Source organism: Mastigoproctus giganteus, chromosome 6 (genome assembly GCF_048544385.1).
Source record: "Mastigoproctus giganteus isolate SK-2022 chromosome 6, ASM4854438v1, whole genome shotgun sequence".
Taxonomy (NCBI): Eukaryota; Metazoa; Arthropoda; class Arachnida; order Uropygi; family Thelyphonidae; genus Mastigoproctus; species Mastigoproctus giganteus.
In genome coordinates, this window is record NC_143580.1 from 188,821,851 (window position 1) to 188,846,669 (window position 24,819).

General features: G+C 39.3%; 2 protein-coding genes across 3 annotated transcripts in view; one reads left to right on the top strand and one right to left on the bottom strand.

Annotated features, from left to right (window-relative positions):
- Nucleotides 1-24,819, top strand: part of Arv1 (ACAT-related protein required for viability 1) — a 494,559-nt gene that overhangs the window by 84,085 nt on the left and 385,655 nt on the right. The gene's annotated exons all lie outside the window — the stretch shown is intronic.
- The window catches only part of LOC150084826 (dehydrogenase/reductase SDR family member 7-like), a 154,085-nt gene that overhangs the window by 55,160 nt on the left and 74,106 nt on the right, over nucleotides 1-24,819 (bottom strand). For both annotated transcript variants that reach the window (XM_090375571.1, XM_090375570.1), the window contains exon 6: nucleotides 23,052-23,171. In XM_090375571.1, coding sequence (XP_090231697.1) covers nucleotides 23,052-23,171 — 120 coding nt within the window. The remainder of the gene's footprint in view (nucleotides 1-23,051; nucleotides 23,172-24,819) is intronic.

The following is a 24,819-nucleotide window of genomic DNA, read 5'->3' on the forward strand; positions in this document are numbered from 1 at the left end:
CATCATCGAGAGATTGGTGTGCCTATTATCTTGCAACTCCCGCTGTCTTCACACCCAGCGCTCCGAAAAAATACACCCACATGTATAAATAATAATGAGTGCCCACAAAAATAATGCAACTAAACTGCCAAAGATCTCTACAAGTAATGAGCCAGTTAAGCAAGATTATAAAACAATAAAAGCCTAATATAATACTACTGCATGAGCTCTACTCCTACAAAAGGGTTGTGAAAGGGGTCCCTCCATCCTGCAGAATTATAGTGCAATACTATTTTTACAGTTGGACAAGGGGGAAATGCCACCACCTGTTTTTGGGCAGCTATTGTTGTCACTGATAATGCAATTACAATCACCAAGATAAAATGGATTATGCACCAACACATGCTGCCATGTGGGTGCCTGGAAGAGCATGCTGGAAGGTCATGTAATCAGCACGTACTGACAATACAGCCAAGACCACCAACCAATAGAACTATACATCAACTACCTTGATCAGGCTATTCTCAAGCTAAGAGGGTCTGACTTAATCATTACTGCTGATACTAACTCCAACTCCACATTATGGAACAGCCCCCCTCTCACCTGATTAAAAGATGAACTGCTCAAAAAAAAAAAAAAAAATCATTCTCTTCCACAATCTACACATCCTCAATGGATCTGGAGACTCCTCCAATGTGTTCCATCCCAGGGAATGCTCTTACATTGATGCCACCTTTGCAACCACACCACTTAGGAGGAAAGTAAATAACTGGTATGTAACCACACACTGGACAACTAGTGACAATAATCTGCTCACCATCACTCTGGAAAGAAACACAGCTGACAATAGGCATGATACTAACAACCACTGAAGATTTAAAACACTAAAAGCTGATTGAGACACCTTTAAAACCAATCTGCAGGACATCACCATTCACAACAACCTAAACTACATTAAAACTCTCCCAGCTGACCAACAAGCACAGAAAATTCAAAACATTATCCTGGAAGCATGCACCCTATCCATACCAAGGAAGAAAAGATGGCCTAATCATATCCCATGGTGGCTACCTCAGCAGACAGACAAGAAGATTGAGGAGAGAATATCAGAGGGTCAGAAGGGACCATACAAGAAACAATACAGACATAGAAATACTTTTGGAGCAATACAGGGCCTACAGGAGGTTGTACCACCACAAAATTCACACTCAGAAGAGGAAATCCTGGGAGACTTGTGAACACAACAGGAAATGCAGACCCTTGGAGCTCATCCTTAAATAAGTCTCACCCAGAATACAACTTAGTGAAATTTTCCACACCATGGATGCAACAAACAATGAAACCACAACTTGGGAAGATTCTATGAGAAGTTGTTATATGCGATTGTGCTGCAAGATAACTCCAATGTAAATCAACCTTCCAAGACAATGATGAGAATGGCACATCTAATGCACAGTGGACCCTGCCACAAATAACCATTCACGCAGGCAAAGATCAAAGATGCCATAATTACCAGGAGATCTGGCAAGTGTCCAGGAATAGATGGCATTGAGGTTGATGTCCTGAAAAAAAATCTAGAACAACACACTTGCTATACTAACTAATCTTTAGCATTAGCATTAGTAGAGGCATTTGATGCAAGAAAGCAAGCTTATGCAGCATCAGCCAAAAAAAAAAAAACCCACTTCCACTTCACCCCTCTGTTCGTTCAAAATACCTGTCCAGCTGAGCCTTAAACTTATTTGGGCTGTCAACCTCCACCACAAGGGATGGAAGTCTGTTCCACCAACCAACCACCCGCTGGCTAAAGGCAAATTTCCGCACGTCTATCCTACATCTGTCTTTCCTCAATTTGAATTTATGCCCTCTCAGGTGATTTTTCTGAGCTAGAGGAAGAATCCCATCAGCATTGAGCATGCTTAAACCATTCAAGGCTTTATACACCTCTATCAGATCACCTCGCTGGTGCCTAGTCTCCAGACACTGTAATTTGCAAAACTTAAGCCTTTCTTCATAAGAGCACCCCTTTGTTCCATTCACTAATCTTGTTGCCCTTCTCTGTACTCGTTCCAGCAGCTCTACATCCTTCTTGAAATGAGGCCTCCAGACCTGTATACAGTACTCTAGGTGTGGCCTGACCATCGCCTTATACAACGGAATAATCACCTCCTTATCCCTGCTGGAAAAATTCCTGTATATCATTGACAATACTCCATGAGCTACTCTTGCAGCCCGTCTGCACTGCTCAGAGAACTTCATATCTGCCTGCACAACCACCCCCAAGTCCCTTTCATTCTCTACCACTGTCAGTGTAGTACCAGAGAGTTGATACGTTGCTCTGGGGTTGCTGTTTCCCATGTGTAGTACTTTACATTTGTCAATGTTAAACTTCATTTGCCACCTCTCAGCCCATCTGCTCAACCTTTCCAGATCCTGTTGCAGCAGCATAGTGTCAGTAGTGTCCTTGACAACCCTGCCAACCTTTGTATCGTCTGCAAACTTGGACATTAAGCCCGATATACCATCATCAATATCATTTATAAATACAGAAAACAATAATGGACCCAACACTGAGCCCTGAGGGACTCCACTAATAACATCAGTCCACGATGAGCAGTGTCCATTGATTACCACTCTCTGTCTTCTCCCCCTCAACCACCCCTTTATCCATAGCAGCAATTTGCCTCCAATGTCACACTGCTCTAATTTGTGTAGCAGTCTTCCATGTGCAACAGTATCAAAAGCCTTTCTAAGATCCAAGTATATAATATCAAAGTTATTCCCTGCATCCAGTTCTTTTGTGACTGCATCGTAGTATCCAATCAAGTTGGTCAGGCAAGGCTTCCCCTTAACAAAACCATGCTGTGTCTGAGCTATAACTGAAGTCTTGTCTAAATGATCCTGCAGTGCTTCTTTAACCAGTGCCTCCATTAATTTTCCTGGAACAGAAGTTAAGCTCACAGGTCTATAATTACTTGTGTCAGCCTTTGATCCTCCTTTGTGAATTGGGGTCACATTTGCACATTTCCAGTCTATGGGTACTTCCCCTGAGTCCAAGGAAGCTCTCATAATTATGGCTAAGGGTTTGCTTACTTCCTTTGCTGCCTCCTTTAATATAACTGGATAGATCCCATCCACCCCGGGTGCCTTTCTTGTGTTTATCTTCAACAGTTTCTCCTCCACTTTACTCCCAGTTATTTCAAGATTCTGTAGCTTACTGCTAGAGTTGAATACACCTCTGGCATTCCCCTCGCTGAATAACTCCTCATGTGTGAATGTCAATGCAAAATATTCATTTAGTTTGTTAGCTACCTGAGCAGGATCATCAACACTTGACCCATCAATATCAAGTGGACCAATCTGATTCATCCCCTTCCTTCTAGAGTTTACATAAGTAAAGAACTCTTTGCTGTTTTTCTTTGCATCCCTTGCCAAGGATTTCTCGTAATCTGCCTTCGCCTGCCTAACCTCCTTTGTAACTTGGTTGCATATCAACTTGTATCTATCATAGGCTTCTGTGTCATGTGTTAATTTGTATGTATCCCATGCATTTTTCTTCTCTGCCATATGCCTCATTAGTTCATCTGACATCCATTTTGGCCTAAACCTTGAACAATATTTCTTAGTTGGTATGTAAAGCCCAGTAGCTTCCAAGATAAGTTCTTTGAATGCTTCCCATTTTGAATTTGCTGTTGGTAACATCATCAGTTGGTCCCACTGTATAGAATTTAAATACTGTCTCAGTCCATCGTAGTCGCCTTTACGGAAGCAATAACCCTTCCCTTTACCCCTAATGGTAGTTACCTCTTTGAGTAAATCCCACTTCAGCACACTGTGGTCACTGCCACCTAGTGGTTCATTTATCTGCAGATTCTTAATGCATGAAGAATCACTGCTGATAATCAAATCAAGAGTATTACTCCCTCTAGTTGCCTCCCGAACATGCTGATGTAGAAAACAATCATCCAATAAATCCACAAAAGCCCTGCTAGTGTGTGAGTAACCAGCCCCCAAATTCCAGTCAATATCTGGGAAATTAAAATCTCCCATTATAAGACACTCTGATTTACTGGCCCACTCTATTTCCCTGTACAGTTCCTTATTATACTCATCAGAGTCATTAGGCCTATAGCACACTCCTACTCTCAATTTTGATCTCCCAATGTTTATGTCACACCAAACTGACTCCACACTGCACTGTCCGGCGATGTCGAATGGCTTCACTTCCTTGGTTTTTATGTGTTTCTTAACTAATAGCATAACCCCTCCCCCCTTTCTATCCTGTCTATCCTTTCTGTAGACGTTGTACTCCCCAAATTGCAGTTCTGCATCCCTTATATCTGTGTGACTCCACGTCTCTGATATCCCAACAATATCTGCCTTGGATGTTTTGAGCAATACCTCAAATTTATTTACTAAACTCCTAGCATTGGTGTACACGCAAGTATACCTGCACCTGTTTCTATTCTTAGCTACCCTAACACAACCCATGTGTTTACTTGTACCGCACTGGCTCCCAGCAGTCTCTGAAATACCATGCATCTTGTTGTAGTACGGTATATAACTATCTAGTACGGTATATAACTATCGTATCACAAAGACGGGAAAGTTACGAACGGTAAATCTACGGACACTTAAGTATTAATCAACTAATGATCCTTACTAGGTCTATAAGCTACTTATAGAAATAATTCGATGTAAAAAATATTCAATCAAGCGGCTAAATATGGCTAAAGAACTTCTCGTTCAGCGGAGTTGCAAACACGTGGATACCCTTACCGATACTTTTATGCAATTACAAGGCCGAGTAAAGAATAAATACACCAAATTAATCAGAAAATCACAAAATAATGTTATACTACTAAATTTAAATCAAAAGTTTTAGAAAAAAAATAATTTCAAATCAATAAATAAGAAAAATCGACTTAGCGGCTTTGAACACGACAGTCTCCTAGTAGCCTCGTCAGCAGATTGTTTACAATACTTGACTTGAAGAAGGGACATTTCCTGATATATGGAAAGCTCTGCTTAAAATCCTTCTGAAGAACCCAGCTAAACCAGCAACTGACCTATCCTTATACAGGCCAATCATGCTGTTGCCAGTACTTGGCAAGGTAATAGAAAAGCTCACTTTCAAAAGGTGCCACGTGTGCTATCAGATAAAAAAAATCTCTCCTTTCCCCACCAGTGTGGATTTACCAAGGGTAAGTCTATGGAAGATGCCATCAGAGCAATCCTGACCAAGAAAGACACTACCACTAAGAAGTATCTACTAGCACTGTTCGCAGATTTCAAAGGGGCTTTTGACACATTATGGTAGCAGAGTGCCCTTGAGAGATTTAGAGCAGCAGAAGTTTCTAATCTGATCTATAAGTTGGCCACTAGCTACTTCTCAAACTGCACACTACTAGTAAGATCAAACCAAAGAAATCTCCAGAGCAGTCGCAAGAGGATGCCCACAGGAGTCCAATCTTGGGCTCCTGTACTGGAATGTAATATTTGACAGCTGGCTAACAAGGCAGTACCAAGGCATTACCTTTACAGAATACGCTGATGATCTGACTGTGGTGGTGGATGTTAGCTCTAGGACCAACGCTGAACGGAGAGCTAACAATATCCTTGCGGACCTTCATGAATGGTGTGAACTGTACAAAGTACAGGTCTCCACCTTCAAAGACTACAACTCCTAATTAAGGAGAAATGGATATCTGAAGACCCCTAACAATTAAGAACAAGAGAACTCAATAAAGAATGTCACAGCTACAAAGTACCTCGGGATAATTGCTGACTGAGGACTCTCCCTCCTGCCACACTCCAAGCACATTAAGGAAAAAGTGAAAAAATATGCAGGCAAGTTGGTAAACATAAGGAAGGAATGGGGCCTGTTGTTGTTATTTAGTTTTTAGGAACATTAGCAACTAAGGCCATATTGCTCAAGGGATAAGCGGTGGTCATTCCCTGACCTTTCCGCATCCTCCGTATTTGGTGGCTCACGGGCTCGAACCCCAGTCTAATCAAGAAGCGTGTGCTACGCACTGCTGCTCCTGTCCATCTGGCTACGGAGGTGCTGAATGGGGCCTGAAGTCAAGAATGCTTGGTCTCTATTACAAATGCATCATTCTTCACATTATGACCTATGGAGTGGGGGCTTGGGAGCACAGAGCCAATACAAAGGCTGTGCGGAAACAACTACGGCAAGCACAAAGATCTGCCTTGCTTAATTTGACTAGTGCCTGCAGGATAGTCTCTAATTCAGCCCTGCAAGTTCGAACAGGAAGATTCCCTGTGGAACTTGAAATCTTATATCATCAAACCTAGTAATTCTACAGAAAAGGCATATTGCAGACAAACAATGGGTACATATAGCAGTGAGGTGGCAAGACACCTGGACAAACAACCAACATAGAGATGTAACAATGAAGTTTCTCCACAGTGTGGTGGATAACCACAAGCAGAGAACCACCTGGTTCACTCCACGACTTTATCCATTATTTCTACTGACAGCACATGGCAGCATTAACAGCAAGTTGCATCAAATGGGGCCCAGTAATACTCCAGACTGCACGTGTGGAAACCAAGGAGATCTAAACCAACCTAATGTATGACTGCACGCAGTATACTGATATCAAGATACAAATGGAACTTGAAACAGGCTGCAGTACTATAGATGATACATCATCACTAATTGATACCAAAGAAAACCATGCAGCATTCTGTAAGTATTCAGACAGGCTCTTCGAAAGAAGGGCAGCTCTCTTCAGAGCGCAACAGATGCCCTACATAAAAATTTCGAACCATGTGACTTCACCACATGCCGCACAAGCCTTAAACCTAATTCAGCCAGTAGCAAAGAGCAACCTGACAAAACTTTAAGAAGCTTTGACTGCACACAAACATGAAAACATCACTAGTAATGTGACTTTACTTCCAACATGGTCACCACCATAGCAGCATGTCTTCAGACTTACCTCTTCAAATGATGTGGTGACCAACATCCAACCTTGACAACACTGGACACTTTCTTTCTTGGACTGAATGGATATGACTCAACACTTCAGAGTTGTGACACATTGCCTCTTCACCTTCACTACACAACATGACTAGACAGGGCCCTTTAGAAGGCAACTACACCTACCTGTTCCTCCATCACTTGGGATGTGATCCTGATACAACGCAAGACTCTTTCAACATAAACAGACTTCACTGGATTCGGAATTTAACACAGTTGTTGGGATGTGATCAAGAAGCTGCTACCTCTGCATGGGCCATACCTGACTGAGAGCATCGTCATAAGTGATTGTGACCAGAGGGGACTCCTACTACCGAACAAGTACTGTGTCCATCTCTCACCACTAAACTAGCCTCCAGGTTGGCCTGGACTCTAACCTTGGGACAGGATCCACTTTCTAGACCAGCGTTTCTCAAACTGTGTTCCGTGGAATGCTAGTGTTCTGTGAGATGTGAAGAAGTGTTCCATGAAAAATCATAATTAATAATTAAAAAAATAAAATAAATAAACTATTATTAAAATAAATGACCATGGATTTGTGGTTGAAAAAAGGAACTTTAAAATGAGAAGCAAAGCACTTCTAGTAGTGCAACTGTGGTCGGTGAAAATGAACACAATATTGTCACACTTCAAAGTGAGGATGAACAATCACAGCCTTTTGTTCCCCAAAAAATCCAAAGTGAAAAAACAGGAACCAACTAATAAAAGACCAAAAACAAAAGTAAAGTATAATGACAGTTATTTGAATTTCAGCTTTACATGTGTTGGAAATAAAGATGCTCCTCATGCACAGTGCGGAGTATGTAATAAAATATTACAAACAGTTCTTTGGCTCCCGTTAAACTTGTGTTTCGTAAGTGTTCCATAAATATATGTGTTCCGTCAATATATTGTGAGATGAAAAGTGTTCTGTCAATATATTGTGAGATGAAAACTATTCCGTGACTAAAAAAGGTTGGGAAATGCTCCTCTAGACTGTCTCACTAGATTGACAAACACCTGGCACTGATTTCATCTATGAAGATGACCTCACTGGACTGGAACTTCAACCTGATTATGACATCAACAAGAGTGATATCTTCCAATGGACACTCTACATCTTGGTGGAATGCACTGCTGATTGCAGGGTGGGATTTTTGGACTGACTTACTGTCCATTGACACTTCACTATCACTATACTTCATAACACTTGCTTCCTGTTTGCATGGGGATGCCTTCAACTATCCTTCCCATTTTTCTATTATTGTTCTTCCCCTAAAACCCCTCCCCAAATTTTCCCCATCTTCCCCTCTTTTCCTTTCACTTTTCAGGCATCTTATGACTTTTGGCTCAGAGGATGCCCATCACAAGCTACCTGTAGAATCTGGCTCACCTTTGTTCGGCTATGAATGGGAGTCAGGGAACAACTGACCTAGTGTCTGCTGTAAGGCAAGTTTAAAAAAAAAAAAAAACAACCCATTTATAATGATAACACTTGTTAATAGTTAATTTAATTATATAATTAACTATCTTATCTTATAATATTATTAGTTTATCAAGTAATTTTAACAAGCATTATATCGACTTAGTACACATGTCAATTGCACAACTTAATTTACCACTTTGCTCTGTACCCTCCAACCAATGCATGATTCTTTCACTTTTTTTGATCACCAGCTGTTGCTGGTGGGTCAATCATTTTCAAAGACAACATGAGGGAGTATATGATGAGAGCCTTGTGAATCAATACATCCCCGGAGAGATTGTGCAAGGCTCAAGGATTAAAATTTTTCTCAGTGTGTTCTGTGCTTGTTAACAGGAGAGATTGTTTCTACAGGGATGGGATACACTTAAATAGAAAGGGTGCAAGAATATTTGCTAATGCTATCGATGCAGGGTTAGGTGGGTCAGAAAACTGCTAGCTTGGGGAGATTAAAAGACTAATAAATTAATTAAAAGCTATCAATTAACAGCAGCCACAGGCAGGATAAAAGTGATTCTTGCACTGCTTCTATACAAGCATGGAAGAACTAAGAGTCAGAATAGGTACATGTATACTTGCATGTACACATGTATACATGTATACTTGCATGTACACATGTACACAAATGTTGGAGTATAGTAAATATATTTGATGAATATGAGGTTACTGGTAAAGATATCAAAGGCGGATATTGTTGAGATATCAGAGACGTAGTGTCACACACACAGAGATAAGGAATGCAGAATTGTAATGTGGGGAGTACAATGTGTACAATAAAGATAGACAGGATAGAAAGGGAGGAGGGGTTACTGTCAGATAAGAAACAAAATCTAAGGAAGTGCATCCAGTTGACATGAGTGGACAGTGCAGTGTTGAGTCAGGTTGGGTTGATATAAGCACTGGGAAAGCAAAGTTGAGTGTAGGAGTGTGTTGTAGGCCTTATGACTCTGAGGAGTACAATGAACAACTCTGCAGTGTGGGCTGGTAATAGTAATAGCAAATGTGATGCAAGAAAGCAAGCATATGACCTTATGTAGCATCAGCCAAAATAAAAAAAAAATTCACACAACCACCATTCCCTCTAAATGTTTGTTCAGTTCCTCCATGAATTTATTTAAGCTATCAATTTCCACAACAACAGATGGAAGTTTGTTCCAGCAATTAACCACACAGTGGCTAAAGGCAAATTTCCGCACATCTATTCTACAACTATCTTTCCTCAATTTGAATTTATGCCCCCTTAGGTTCGTAATCTGATCAAGTGGAAGAATCCCATCAGAATTCAGTGTGCTCAACCCATTCAAGGCCTTATACACTTCAATCAGATCACCTCGCAGGTGCCTAGTCTCCAGCTGCTGCAATTTGCAGAATTTAAGCCTCTCTTGGTAAGAGGATTCCTTCATTCCCCTCACCGTACAAGCTCAAGAAAATCTACATCCATCCTAAAATGAGGCCTCCAGACCTCTATGCAGTACTCAAGGTGTGGCCTGACCATTGCCTTATACAAAGGGATAATCACCTCTTTTTCCCTGCTAGCAAAATTCTGTATATCACTGACAAAACCCATTGACCTGCTCTTGCAGCCTGTCTGCATTGCTCAGAAAACTTTGTATCTGACTGCACAATTACTCCCAGATCTTTTTCATTTTCTACCACCCTAAGTGTAGTACCACATGGTACATTCCTCTGGGGTTACTGCTACCCATATGCGGTACTTTGCATTTGTCAATGTTAAACTTCAGTTGTCACTTCAGTAAATCATATTGTCTTATTAGGGGGAATTTTAACTATCCAGATGTAGACTGGAACTTATGGGTTGGTCACTCACACACTAGCAAGACTTTTGTGGATTTATTGGATGACTGTTTTCTACAGCAGCATGTTCAAGAGGCAACCAGAAGAAGTAATACTCTTGATCTGATTATCAGCAGTGATTATTCATGCATTAAGAATCTTCCAATAAAGGAAATGCCAAGGTGGCAGTGATCACAGTGTACTGATGTGGGATTTACTCAAAGATGTAACTACCTTCAGGGGTAAAGGGAAGGGTTTTTGCTTTCGTAAAGGTGACTACAGTGATCTCAGACAGTTTTTAAATCCTATATGGTGCAATCAACTAATGATGCTATCAACAGCAAATACTAAATGGGAAGCATTCAAGGAATTAATCTTAGAAGCTACTAGGCTTTTCATACCTACTAAGAAATACTGTTCAAGATTTAGGCCTGAATCAATGTCAATAGAACTAATGAGACTTGCGGTATTGAAGAAAAATGCATGGGATGCATATTAATTATCAGGAGACACAGATGCCTATGGTAGATAGAAGATAGCCTGTAATCAAGTGACAAAGAGGGTTAGGCAAGCAAAGGCAAATTACGAGAAATCTTTGGTAAAGGATACAAAGTAAAACAGTAAAAACTTCTTTACTTATGTAAACTCTAGAAGGAAGGAGATGAATCAGATTGGTCCACTTGATATCGATGGTACAATTGATGATTCTGCTCAGGTAGCTGACAAACTGATTGTGTATTTTGCACCTACATTCACACATGATGATACTTTCAGAGAGGGGAATTCCTGAAGTTAATCAAACTCTGGCAGGGATCTAAATGATTTTGTAATAACTGAGAGCAAAGTGGAGGAGAGATTACTTACTCCACAAATAACATAAGGCATCTGGGGTTGTTGTTGTATTTGAGGTTTTTGGCATAAGGGCCTCTTGGGCCATATTGCACCTGTTCATGGTTTGGGTATCACTGATTTCATGTTATGATTAGATGCTATTATATAAATTTATGCTTTTTAAATACCTAAACAGATCCTCGAAATTTGCTTCATTACCAAGAATATGTGATACGGTTAAGGGTTCCTGGAAGTTGGAGCGGGAGCTGAAGCTGGAATTTCCGACAGATGAAAGGTGGGGACATTTAATGAGAATGTTTTATTGTTAGGTGCGACTGGCAAAAGAAGCACTGAGGAGGAGTCTCTCCCAAAAGCAAATGCAGATGAGTTGGATGTGAATGACCGATGCATAGCCTTGCCAGAATTACTTCTTGTCGCCTGTTTCTTCAAAAACTAGATGTCCACAGTTGAGGCTCTTTTTTTTTATCTGGAACAGTTTAGTATTGGTTTGAGATTGCCAGAGGTGAGACCATTGTTTCCAACATGTTTTTTTAATAATGGATTTGCAGTCAGTGTATGGAATTTTCAGTTGACTGTAAGATCCAGAGTCGGGATGTTTAGCAGCCTCATCCGCACGATCATTACCTTAAACGCTGACATGACCAGGAATCCAGCAGAAGGTAACCTTGTGGTTGGCTGTTTGATGGTAAAATAATTTCGACCGGATCTCTTTAAGAATGGGATGAGAAGGAGGAAAGGTAGATTGGAAGGCACTGATTGCACTTAAAGAGTCTGTATATATCAGAGATTGTTTGATATGATATTTGTTTATGTTATCTAGAGCCAGTTTTATTGCAAATAATTCTGCAGTATAGATACCGCATTCAGTGGGAAGAGAGGCAGCTGTTAAGAAAGTGGCGGAAACTGCTGCCGCACCAACAGCTGTATCTGTTTTGGAGCCGTCGGTATAGATATGAACTTTCTCTGAGTTTTCCAAAGAATGCAATTTACGTAGTTGTTGAAAGTTGGTATTTGCCAGGGAGGATTTTTTCCATCTTGAAAAGAAATTGTCGCAGGGAGGTATGAATTCAGTCCACGGAGGTTCAGGAGTAGCAAGGTCTTGGAATATATTCTTAAAGTTCATTTTCCAACTGATCAGGAGTTCTTGCAGTCGAATCCCTGTGGGGCGGTTTTCATTAGGTTTATTGTGATATAGCAGGATGTGTTGAGGATCAAACAGATACTGCCAGCTGGGGTGGGCTGGAGTACTTCCAATCTTTGCTGCATAATTAAACAAATTTTTTCTCCTCAGGTGCAGAGGGGGTTCGTTTGCCTCAATATACAGGCTGTGAACTGGAGATGTTCTGAAGGCTCCAACAGCTATCCTAAGGGACACTATGCTGGATGGTGTTCAGACGTAATAGAGAACTTTTCCTGGCGGAGTCGTAGACAGATGCTCCATAATCCAAGCGCAATCTTATTAAAGCTCTATAGAGATGTATGAGAGAGCTTCTGTCAGCACCGCAGGACATAGCAGAGACAGCTCTTAAGATATTCAGTTTTTTTAAGACAAGCATTCCGGAGGTACGCTATATGGGAAGCAAAATTAAGTTTATTATCTAAATGTAACCCCAACAGACAGAAATTGTTAGTGACAGGAATCAGGCTGTTTTTTAAAAATATTTCTGGATCCAGATGTAGTTTCCGTTTTTTACAGAAATGAATAGCAGTAGACTTCTTTTCTGCTAGGGAATAACCATTCCGCAATGCCTGCGATTCTATTCTAGCTATAGCAATTTGAAGTTGCCTTTCAATGGTGTCCATAGTCTGGGATTGAGTAGAGATAATGAGGTCGTCGGCAAATATGTATGATTGTACTGTATTTGGTACATCCCTTGTCATGTTGGTGATGCTTATTGCAAATAATGTTGGACTGAGAATAGAACCCTGCGGTACACCTTCCTCTTGTTCAAATGTTTTGGATAAATTATTCATGTATCTGACCTGAAAAGTTCTATGGCATAGGACGCTTTGTATAAATTGGGGTAGATGACCTCTCAAGCCGAAAGAATGAAGATCTTGAAGAACACCATATCGTCAGGTGGTATCGTAGGCTTTCTCAATATCGAGATTAATCATGACCAGATGCTGTCTCCTCATGAAGGCATTACGTATATTTGCCTCTGCTTTTATCATTACATCTAAGGTGGAACAGTTTTTTCGAAACCCATACTGATTACTATTTAGCAAGTTGTTAGTTTCCAGGAACCACATCAACCACCTGTGAACCATTTTTTCCAGTACTTTGCCTAAACAATTGGTCAGTGAAATTGGCCTATAGTTATTGTGGAAAGGTACAATCCTTTCTGGGCTTTGGGAAGGCTAGAACTATTGAGTGACACCAGGAGATTGGGTAAGCATTTTCTAACAACAGTCGGTTGTAATAGTTTAACAATGATCTTTTTGCTCTGTTGTTTTAACATTATATAGTAGATCCCATCTGGACCAGCAGCGCTATTTGATGTTTTATTGAGCGCTTCAAAAAGTTCTGTTAATGTGAATGGCTGGTTATATGGATGTGAAACTCTCATGGAAAAATTAATCTTATGCTGCTCTGCAGTTTTTTAATTCGCTAAAAGGTTGGTTTGTAGGATGCTATTGCTGATATATTGGTGAATAATTCCACTAAGGCATTTGCTATTTCTCCCAGGGATGACAACTCTTTCCCTTCCCAGTTTAGTATTGTAGCTGGGGACTGAACATATTTGCCATTAAGTGTTTGTATTTTCCTCCAGATAATTCTGTTGTCTGTATCCTTGTTTATGATCGAGGAAAAGTTAATTAGATTGGTAATTGTGGGAAATTTACAAAATAAATTCCAGGCTCTATTTTTGTACTATTTGGCATGTGTGCAATCTATTTTTGTACTATTTGGCATGTGTGCAATCTTGATTCCACCAGTAATTACTGTTTCCATTTCCCCGAGAAAGATTTTGGTATTGCAGAGGTAGCAGCTTGTAATATTTGATTAGTTACATGTTCTGTGACATTGTCTGTGGTCTGAGATTGGATTATTTTATTGTCTAACTGCGCATGAAATGTATATTCATACCAGTGTGCTCTACGAAATTTCCAAGTGGAGCGACGTAGTGCTCCACTTGGAAATTTTTGAAGCTTGCAGAGAATTGGAAGGTGATCACTGTTTAGTGGATTTTCAAGAACAGACCACTCCATAATACTATATATGGAGGGAGAACAGATTGGCAGGTCTATTGTGCTCATGGATCCTGTCGAAAAATGAATATAGGTAGGTTCACCAGTGTTCAAAAGGGTAAGTTGATGAGTCAAGAAGGAATTCTATTAACTAGCCTCTCTTGTCAATTGTTGAAGATCCCCACATCAGATGATGAGCATTAAAGTCTCCAAGTAAGCAGAAAGGAGACGATAGCTGGTCTATTCAATTTTCTAGGTCATCTGAAGAAAATGAGAAATTAGGAGAAATATATATATATAGATGCTATTGTAAGAGTGATGCCAATTTCAATGCGCACTGCCACTACTTCAAAAGGAGTCTGAAGAGCAATATGTTTGGATGGTACATTGTTTCTTATAAGAACCGTCACTCCTCCACAGGCTGGAGAGTCGATATTTCTATCTTTTCTAAAGATAGAGTAATCTTTTATAGTATAAAATGTCCTACTATAAAAGATAAGAGTAATCTTTTATAGTAGGACACACTTGTGAATTTAAATAAGTTTCCCGTAGGGATATGCCTGCTGGATCATAATGGTGGATGAGATCACGTAAATCATCTTTTATACTGCAAAACCCTCTGCAATTCCATTGAAAGATTCTTTCCATTAAGCGGTTTTGTTGGTTGTTTTTGTTTCTGACTTGTTTGCATCGATCCGATTTTCCTTTGTCTTTCTTTGGAAAGTAGGGACGTGTTATGTCCATCTCATCAGTCGCATGAAGTTCTAATATGGCATCTTCTGAGTCATTGTGCTGGTCAATATCCATTCTGGTTGAATTTGGTGGCTTCAGTACCATGGTTTCTGTCACTTTTTGTTTTGCTGTTGGGTTTACATTAGCTGAAATGGTAATTGGGGTATCAGGTTTGTTCAGTTTTTTGTTGCGAAGGACACTGTTTGGGGGCAGAGAACACGGAGCGTGCCCAATTAGCGATAGACATATTTGGGGGAACGGCAAAATCTGTTTGTGTACCTATTGACTGAAATTGTTTAGCAGCCGTTCCATATGTACGTTTTGGATCTGTTTTTCGTATTCGCCTTCTCACATCTGAATATGTCACTTTATTCTCAACTTTATATTTCTGGATTTTTTTTCCTTGCTTCCAAAGTTCACAACTTTTGGAAAAAGCTGGGTGATCACTCTTACAGTTTGGGCAAAGAGAAGTCGTAGCAGTGCATTCAGTTTGATTGTGCTCCTTCGATCCAAAAATTGGACATACTGACTCACCTCGACATGCAGTTTGGGAGTGTCCATATTTTTGGCACTTGTAGCACCTGATTGGGTTCGGGTTGTAAGGACGGACACAGCAATGGAGATAGCCTGCTTTAACAAATAATGGTAGGATGGGGGAGCTGAAAGTGAGAATTATGCTCCTAGTGGGAACAAGAACACCATCTTTCCAAGTCATAATTCTCCTTGCCTGTATGACTTTTTTACGTAGCTCTTGAACTATCTCCTCCTCTGATACAGTTAACAAGTCCCATTCTGCGATTACTCCTTTTGAGGAGTTGGGTGGCATGGGGAGTAACTTTTATTGGTTGTCCGCCAAAAGTAGTCATGTTTAATAATTTTTCGGAATGCTGGGATTTCATGTCTCTACCAGAAGATCCCAAGACTGGAGCCGCTTTACTGTTTTTGATGAACCTGCAGCAGACTCGATGCATTTTTGGACAAGGAATGGGGATAGTTTACTCAGAGGCAGCTCTGATAGAGAGTGCAGTATGAGGAATGCTGGTATTTCCTCTTGTGGGGTTGTTTTCAACCTCTTTGGTTGAGAATAGTCATTTTCAGTGTCATTTTCTAGTCTTGAGCTTGATGGCTCTAAAGGTGGAAAAGAACTGTTTTCCATCTTTGCTCCTTTCAGCCCCGGGAGAGTGGATTTCTTCTCCCAGGTTACCGGCCCCGCCATGGGGAGGCAGGAGCAGTGCCGCTAGAGTGACCAAGCGGTGTAAAGGTTAGTAAGTTAGTGTAATAGAAAAAAAGAAAGGTGGTTTTCCTTCATGTAGCTTAGTTACAATTCGTAAAACTAAGTTAACAAATTATTAATGGGAACGTAAGAAAACTTTTACATATGAATAACTGTAGCTTTGATAAAAACGCTCTAGAAATCACTCAGGGAATCACTTGATCACTATAATGCTTGGCACTCAGAGCCGGCACCTGGGGTGGATAGGATCTATACTGTACAGTCATATTAAAGCAGGAAAGGAAGTAAGCAGGCCCTTAGCCATGATTATGAGGGCATCCAATGGACTCATGGGAGGTCCCCAAGGACTGGAGATGTGCAAACATTTCCCAAATTCACAAAGGGGGATTAAAAGGTGACACAAGTAATTATAGACCTGTTAGTTTAACTTTTGTAAAGAGGAAAATAATAGAGTCATGGTTAAAGAAGCACTGTAGGATCATCTACACAAGACTGCAGTAATAGTTTAGACACAGCATGGGTTTGCAAGGGGAAGTCTTGTCTGACCAATTTGATTGGTTACTATGATGTGGTCACAAAGGAACTGGATGCAACCCTGGGAGAAGACCTATGGCAGTAATCAATGGACACTGCTCTTCATGGACTAATGTTATTAGTAGAGTTCCCGAGGATTCTGTGTTGGGCCAATTGTTGTTTTCTGTATTTATCTATGATATTGATAAAGGTATATGAGGATTAATGTCCAAGTTTGCAGACGATACAAAGGATGGTAGGATTATTGACAGTAAGGACAATACGCTACTGCAACAGGATCTAGAAAAGTTGGGCAGATGGGCTGAGAGGTGGCAACTGAAGTTTAACATTGACAAATTCAAAGTACTGCATATGGGTAGCAGTAACCCCAGAGTAACTTACCAACTGTGCGGTACAACCTCAGAGGGTAGCGGAGAATGAAAAAGACCTGGGGGAAATTGTGCAGACAGGCTACAAGAGTAGCTCATGGGGGTCTTTTCAATGATATATCGGATAATGAGGTGATTATCCCCCTGTATAAGGCAATGATCAGGCCACATCTTGAGTACTGCATACAGGTCTGGAGGCCTCATTTTAGGAAAGATGTTGAGTTACTAGAATGAGTGTAGGGAAGGGCAATGAGATTAGTGAGCAGAACAAGGGGTTACTGTTATTAAGATAGGTTTAAGTTCTACAAATAGCAGTGTCTGGAAACTAGGCACCTGCAAGGTGATCTAATTGAAGTGTATAAGACCTTGAATGGTTTGAGCAAGCTCAATTTTGATGGGATTCTTTCTCTTGCTCACACCGAGGGATCATAAATTCAAATTGAGGAAAGACAGTAGTAGAATAGATGTGCGGAATTTTCATTTAGTCAGCGGGTGGTTGATTGCTGGAACAAATTTCCATCTGTCATTGTGGAAGATGACTGCTTAAATGAAGACCGAACTAGACTAACTTTTGGAGTGAATGGATAGGTGAAACGTGGAGTGTTTTTTTTTTTTTTTTGGCTAATGCTCAACAAGCTTGCATCATATACCTCTACTAATGCTAATGAAGCCATTATAAGATACAGAAAGAAGAGGAATTTTTTTTTTTTTTTACGAGTAAAAATAACTATTGTCCTAAAGATTTATGGAATTTGCCACCATCTTAATGTAATATTAAGTTCATTAAAGTTTAGTAAGTGTATATTTATAGAACATGCAAGCAGTTTTCTGAAAAAAATATTGAAGAAATATTCATTTTAAGAACAGTTTTAACAGTGGCAAAGGTTTGCTAGTAGCGTTAACTTTTCAATGTTCTAAATTGGATTTTAATCCAAATGACTGTAAATATTGAACTGGATAAGCAAGTGGCCTATGTCTTTTGCAGTGACACATGCAGTACTTTGAATTTGTCAATGTTAAACTTCAGTTGCCACCTCTCAGCCCATCTGCCCAACTTTTCTAGATCCTGTTGCAGTAGCATATTGTCCTTACTGTCAATAATCCTACCATCCTTTGTATCATCTGCAAACTTGGACATTAATCCTCATATACCTTCATCAATATCATAGATAAATACAGAAAACAACAATTGGCCCAACACCATACCCTGAGGGACTCCACTAATAACATTAGTCCACAATGAGCAGTGTCCACTGATTACCACTCTCTGTCTTCTCCCACTCAACCATCCCTTTATCCATAGCAGCAATTTGCCTCCAATGCCACACTGCTCCAATTTGTGCAGCAGTCTTCCATGTGCAACAGTATCAAAAGCCTTTCTAAGATCCAAATATATATCAAAGTTATTACCTGCATCCAGTTCCTTTGTGACCGCATCATAGTAACCAATCAAATTGGTCAGTCAAGACTTTCCCTTAACAAAACCATGCTGTGTCCGAGCTATAACTGAAGTCTTGTCTAGATGATCCTGCAGTGCTTTTTTAACCAGTGCCTCCATTAATTTTCCTGGAACAGAAGTTAAACTAACAGGTCTATAATTACTTGTGCCGCCCTTTGATCCTCCTTTGTGAATTGGGGTTACATTTGCACATTTCCAGTCCATGGATACCTCCTCTGAGTCCAAAGAAGCTCTCATAATTATGGCTGAGGGTTTGCTTACTTCCTTTGCTGCTTCCTTTAATATAACTGGATAGATCCCATCTATCCGGGGTGCCTTTTTTATGTTTATCTTCAACAATTTCTCCTCCACTTTCCTCTCAGTTATTACAAGATTATCTAGCTGTCTGCAAGAGTTTAACTCACCTCTGGCATTCCCCTCCCTGAATAACTCTTCATGGGTGAATGTAGATGCAAAATATTCATTTAGTTTGTTAGTCATCTGAGCAGGATCATCAATAGTTGAACCATCAATATCCAGTGGACCAATCCGATTCATCCCTTTCCTTCTAGAGTTTACATAGGTAAATAACTCTTTTCTGTTTTTCTTTGCATCCTTTGCCAAGGATTTCTCATAATCTGCCTTTGCCTGCCTAATCTCCTTTGTGACTTGGTTACAGACCAGCTTATATTTATCATAGGCTTCCATGTCACCCATTAATTTATTTGTATCCCATGCATTTTTCTTCTTTGCCACATGTCTCATTAGTTCATCTGACATCCATTTAGGCCTAAACCTTGAACAATATTTTTTAGTTGGTATGTAAAGCCTAGTAGCTTCCAAGATAAATTCTTTGAATGCTTCTCATTTTGAATTTGTTGTTGGTAACATCATCAGTTAATCTCACCGTATAGAATTTAAATACTGTCTCTGACCACCATAGTCACCTTTACGAAAGCAAAAACCCTTCCCTTTACCCCTGATGGTAGTTACCTCTTTGAGAAAATCCCACTTCAGCACACTGTGATCACTGCCACCTAGTGGTTCCTTTATCTGCAGATTCTTAATGCATGAAGAATCACTACTGATAATCAAATCCAGAGTATTACTCCCTCTAGTTGCCTCCCGAACATGCTGATGTATTAAACGATCATCCAATAAATCTACAAAAGCCTTGCTAGTGTGTGAGTGACCAACCCAAAAATTCCAGTCAATATCTGGGAAATTAAAATCCCCCATTATAAGACTCTCTGATTTACTGGTCCACCCTGTACAGTTTCTTATTATACTCATCAGAGTCATTAGGCCTATAACACACTCCTACTCTCGATTTTGATCTACCAATGCTTATGTCACACCAAACTGACTCGACACTGCACTGCACTGTCCAGCGATGTCGACTGGCTTCACTTCCTTGGATTTTATGTGTTTCTTAACTAATAGCATAACCCCTCCTCCCTTCCTATACCCATTGTACTCCCCAAATTCCAGTTCTGCATTCTTTATATCTGTGTGACACCACGTCTCTGATATCCCAAACAATATCTGCCTTTGATGATGTTTTGAGCAATACCTCAAATTCTTCAAATTTATTTACCAAACTCCTTGCATTGGTGTACATGCAAGTATACATGCACCTGTTCCTATTCTTAGATAACCTAACAAACCCATGTGTTTACTTGTACCGCAATGACTCCCAGCAGTCTCTGAAATACCGTGCATCTTGTTTTCCAGCTGTTGCTCATTCCAATAGAAGCAGTGCATGAATCACTTTCACCTCTGCCAGTGGCTACTGTTAATCTTTTAGTCCTTATATCCTTCCAAGCTATCGGTTTTCCGACCCAACACTGCCTCAACAGCATCAGCAAATATTCTTGCATCCTTTCTATTTAAGTGTATCCCATCCCTGTAGAAGCAGTCTCTTGTGTTAACAAGTACAGACCAGGATGAAAAAAATTCTAACCCTTGAGCATTGTACAGTCTCTCCAAGGCCGAATTGATCGACAAGGCTCTCATCATATTCTGCCTCCTATCGTGTCTGGGCAGAATTGCAGACACTTTCAAATTCAACCCTAATCCACAGCTTTTTTTCAACAGTGACCTGTACTTGTTATGTAATTCCGCTGGTCTCCTACTCTTAATATCATTAGTGCCAACGTGTACAACAATATCACCTTTTTTGGTCTTAAAAAATGATATCCACTCTACAACATCACCAACCTTTGCCCCTGGCAGACATACCCTGGTCCTGTTCCACCTATCCTTTTTACATAGCATGTTCCCCGTTTCCCTGACAATAGAGTCACCAACAACTTCTAGTTGCTGTGGGACCAGTGCATTCTGCCTTGTGGGTTGCCGCTGTGTTGCGTGATGATCAAGTGCAAGCTCTGGCAATTATGTGGGCAGCTGAGAGCTTGATGGGCCCCTCAATTTAAGTTTTTCGAGGGCATCCACCCTGTCCTTCAAGCTCTCATATAGGCCCATAACAACGCTGAGTTGTCACCTCATTTCCTTACACTCCTTACATTGCGTGCACACAAAGACATCCCCCTTGGCAATATCATGTCCCATACCTGACTGCTCCACAAACATCAAGCAAGCAGTGCATTTTAAAAATCATACACATGGTACACAGTACCCTTACCAAGACTTTCAAGAAAGACTTCAGTTCTATAATTTGCAGTGTCTAGATATTAGACACCTGAATGGAGACCTCACTGAAGTGTTTAAGGCCTTAAATGGAATGAGTACATTAAATGTTAGACAGCATCCTAACTGTTGCTTAGACTACACATATAAGAGAATATAAATTTAAATTTAAAAAAAGGATGATTGATTGTAGGAACCCACTTCCATCTGGCATTGTCGAAGTGAGTAGTTTGAGTAAATTTAAGGAAGAATTAGAAAAAGTTAAGTCTAGGGCAAAGGTCTCAACCTATGAGAGCTATATAAAATCACTGAACATTCAGGCATAGCCTTATTCTGCACATAGTTTTGAGCAAACTGCATTTACTACTTGGTGCACTGATCTCATTGTGGATGCACTTCACCCATGAGTTGCATTGGTAATGCACTATTCTAAATAAAAGGCATTGCTGCAATGGAGAAGCATATTGTTTCTTTATTTAAAGTGTATGCCCTTACTCACACCCAGGTTTTGACTCTGACTGAATTCTCATTGTGGGGCAGGTAGGCATTATGAAGATCTGAGATATGTCAATATGTGAGATCCAAAATCGTGCAGTAAGAGTAAGGAAAAGGCCTCAAGCTATGAAAGCTATATAAAGTCATTGTACAACTTTGGGCATAATAGCCAGCCTCTTTCTGAATTAGAAAATTTATTGGGAGGGGGATGGGCAGATGTGGTGGTGATGGGTAGTTTTTATTTTTTTTTAGCTAATGCTACATAAGCTTGCTTCCTTGCATCATTTGCCACTATTGATACTAATACTTACTGTACAACAAAGTAATAGTCGTAGTTGTAATAGAGGCATGTGATGCATGAAAGCAAGTGTATCAGTTATGTAGCATCAGCCAAAAAAAAATAAATAAAAAAAATTCACACAACCATTCCCTCTAAAATGAATTCTTTAGATGATTTCAATTTTTTATATGACATACATAATTTAAAGCATGTAACCAATCAAGACATTTTAAAATGTAAAGATTTGCAAAATAAATTAACAGACGATATCAAGAATGAAAAGGATATCGATGCCATTGACATGACCGATGAATTAAAAGTTTGTTTGTTTGTTATTTGGTTTTTAGGAGCATTAGCAACTAAGGCCATATTGCTCCAGGGATATGCAGTGGTCATTCCCTGACCTTACCGCATCCTCCGTATTTGGTGGTCACGGGCTCGAACCCCGGTCTAATCCAGGAATGGGTGCTACGCACTGCTGCTCCTGCCCACCTGGCTACGGAGGTGCCGAATTAAAAGTACTTAAAAATATTTTAAAACCAGATTTGAGAGTAACAGAAGTATTAGATAATATTTTTGAAAATAATTTATGCACCAATCTGACTACCAAATTACTACTATAGTAACTGTGAATGTTTTACTATTATTGTACATTGGTATAGTAATAACAAAACATTTGCAGTTACTTCAGCAATACATATGAATTACATTAATTTTATAACTCACTTGTAATACTGATTATATCCCTACAACTACAGAATTATGTAAAAGAAAATATTAAAGATACCTTCCATATACAAATATTTACTGTTTGTAAATATTTGTATAAGTAAATTAGTACAGCATTAGTCAAAAGTAAATTGTTACAGCATTAGTCAAAAGTAAATTGTTACAGCATTACTCAAATCATTGTTACTTGCGCTTTTTTACTCAAAATTAACAATCGAAGTCAAAGTTTCATTCGCTAATGATTCAAAATATAAACATGCATTCACATGCAAACGACTCCATATAAATAAAAATTCTAACTTACTTTGCTATTTGTTTCAGTAAACGCTCTTTCGACTATATTAGAAAAGACAGGGCCAGGACAAACAATAGTAACGTCTATATTATCGCAAAACATTTCAGTTCTAAGGCACTCAAAGTAACCCTAGAAAATATTAAATATTCAAATACTTTTCTGATCTTTTTCAAGTAATTATGTTCATATGCTAGAATGTTTAAAATATAAATTAACATTATATCAGAGATAAGGAGAGATAAGGAAAGAAAAAAGAAAAGAAAGATGTACATGGTGTTATTATAATAATTAAATGAAAATTAATCACTATTTTACTGTGTGGATGTATTGCTGAAAACACAAGTATTATATTTACCAGGAACTACTGTTTTCTGTATGTAGAGGAAAAGGATGAAGATGAATCTTATAATTAACAATCAATATTAATAGAAGCCAAAACAGAAAATTAGAGACTCTACTCTGAACTTAGGAGGTAGACCTTGGAATTCTGCTGTAACGATGCTATTGCTTCTTGTGCTCAAGCCGGAAGACTTTGTGAGGTGTTTACATTCATCTCACATGTGAATGTAGATACCTCACAAAAAAAAGAGATCTATGGAAATACAATCTTTTGGACTCTACAAGTGTTGGTGCTCTCCAATAAAACAAAAATCATGCCTGTGGTTCTCACATCTTTTTCCTTTTAGATTATTTAATTATCTTCCTTTTCTGAGGTATCTACATTTGCCTGTGGGATATCCCCTTGTAATTTCCCTACTTGAATACAGGCAGCAGTATAAACTTTACAGCACAATTTCATTTTGCTCATTAATTAATTAATTATAAGCTTTATTTTATCCTTTTTGTTTGCATTCAAGTAAGAGTAGTTCCTGGAAAATATAATACTTGCTGTAGTTTCAGCAGTATGTTCACATGGTAAAGTAGCAATTAATTACTGTATAAATTAATGTAATTTCAGAAATAAGTATTCTTTAAAATTAAATTTAATTACATTCTGAACAGCTGAATTAATTCTTTGGGCAAGCAACTATAACTGTTTTTTTTTAAAAAATAAATAAAGAAATCTTATAATAACAAACTCAGCACCACACACAGTCAATCCAGCACTCTTGGGGATTGGAAGGTGCTGTACTTTAAAATTTTCCAGATTTTACAGAGGTATACCTAGTGGTTGAGAAGTATTAGAGAACATTTCAATAAATACTAAGCACAAACAATGACCTTATTTTTATCTGTAAACATTTATAATAACTGTCTTGTCATCTGTTTTTGGGGTCAGTGGTTTTAAACTGTGTGGACACTGCACTGCAATAGTTTTAATTCTCACAGAGCAAACTTGCCTTTATAACAAATTGCCCTGGTATTCCACTACGTACAATAGATAGTGTTTACTATATTACAACTTTGAAAACTAATCTTGTATACTGCATGTCAATGCACATCAAGCAACTTCTTGCAACTGTTTTATCTGCATGTTCGCACTATAAACCACTTGCTGTCATAGCAGTCTCATCTTCTAAACAAATGGTGAATTAACCTTTGGAGAGGCCGCTTGTTTAAAAGTAGTGCAATACCAGACAACCCATTGCAAAAGGCAAGTTTATTGTGCTGTGATAATTAAGATAATTGCACTATTTATGCGGTTTAAATCCTGCTGGCCACAAAAACAGATAGATTAAAGGAGAAAATAGTCCTACAGGCATCTTATAAAGAAAGAAATGTCACTCATTTTTGCATAGGTTCTTAAAGACAAATTCCATTATTAATATGAGTGGCC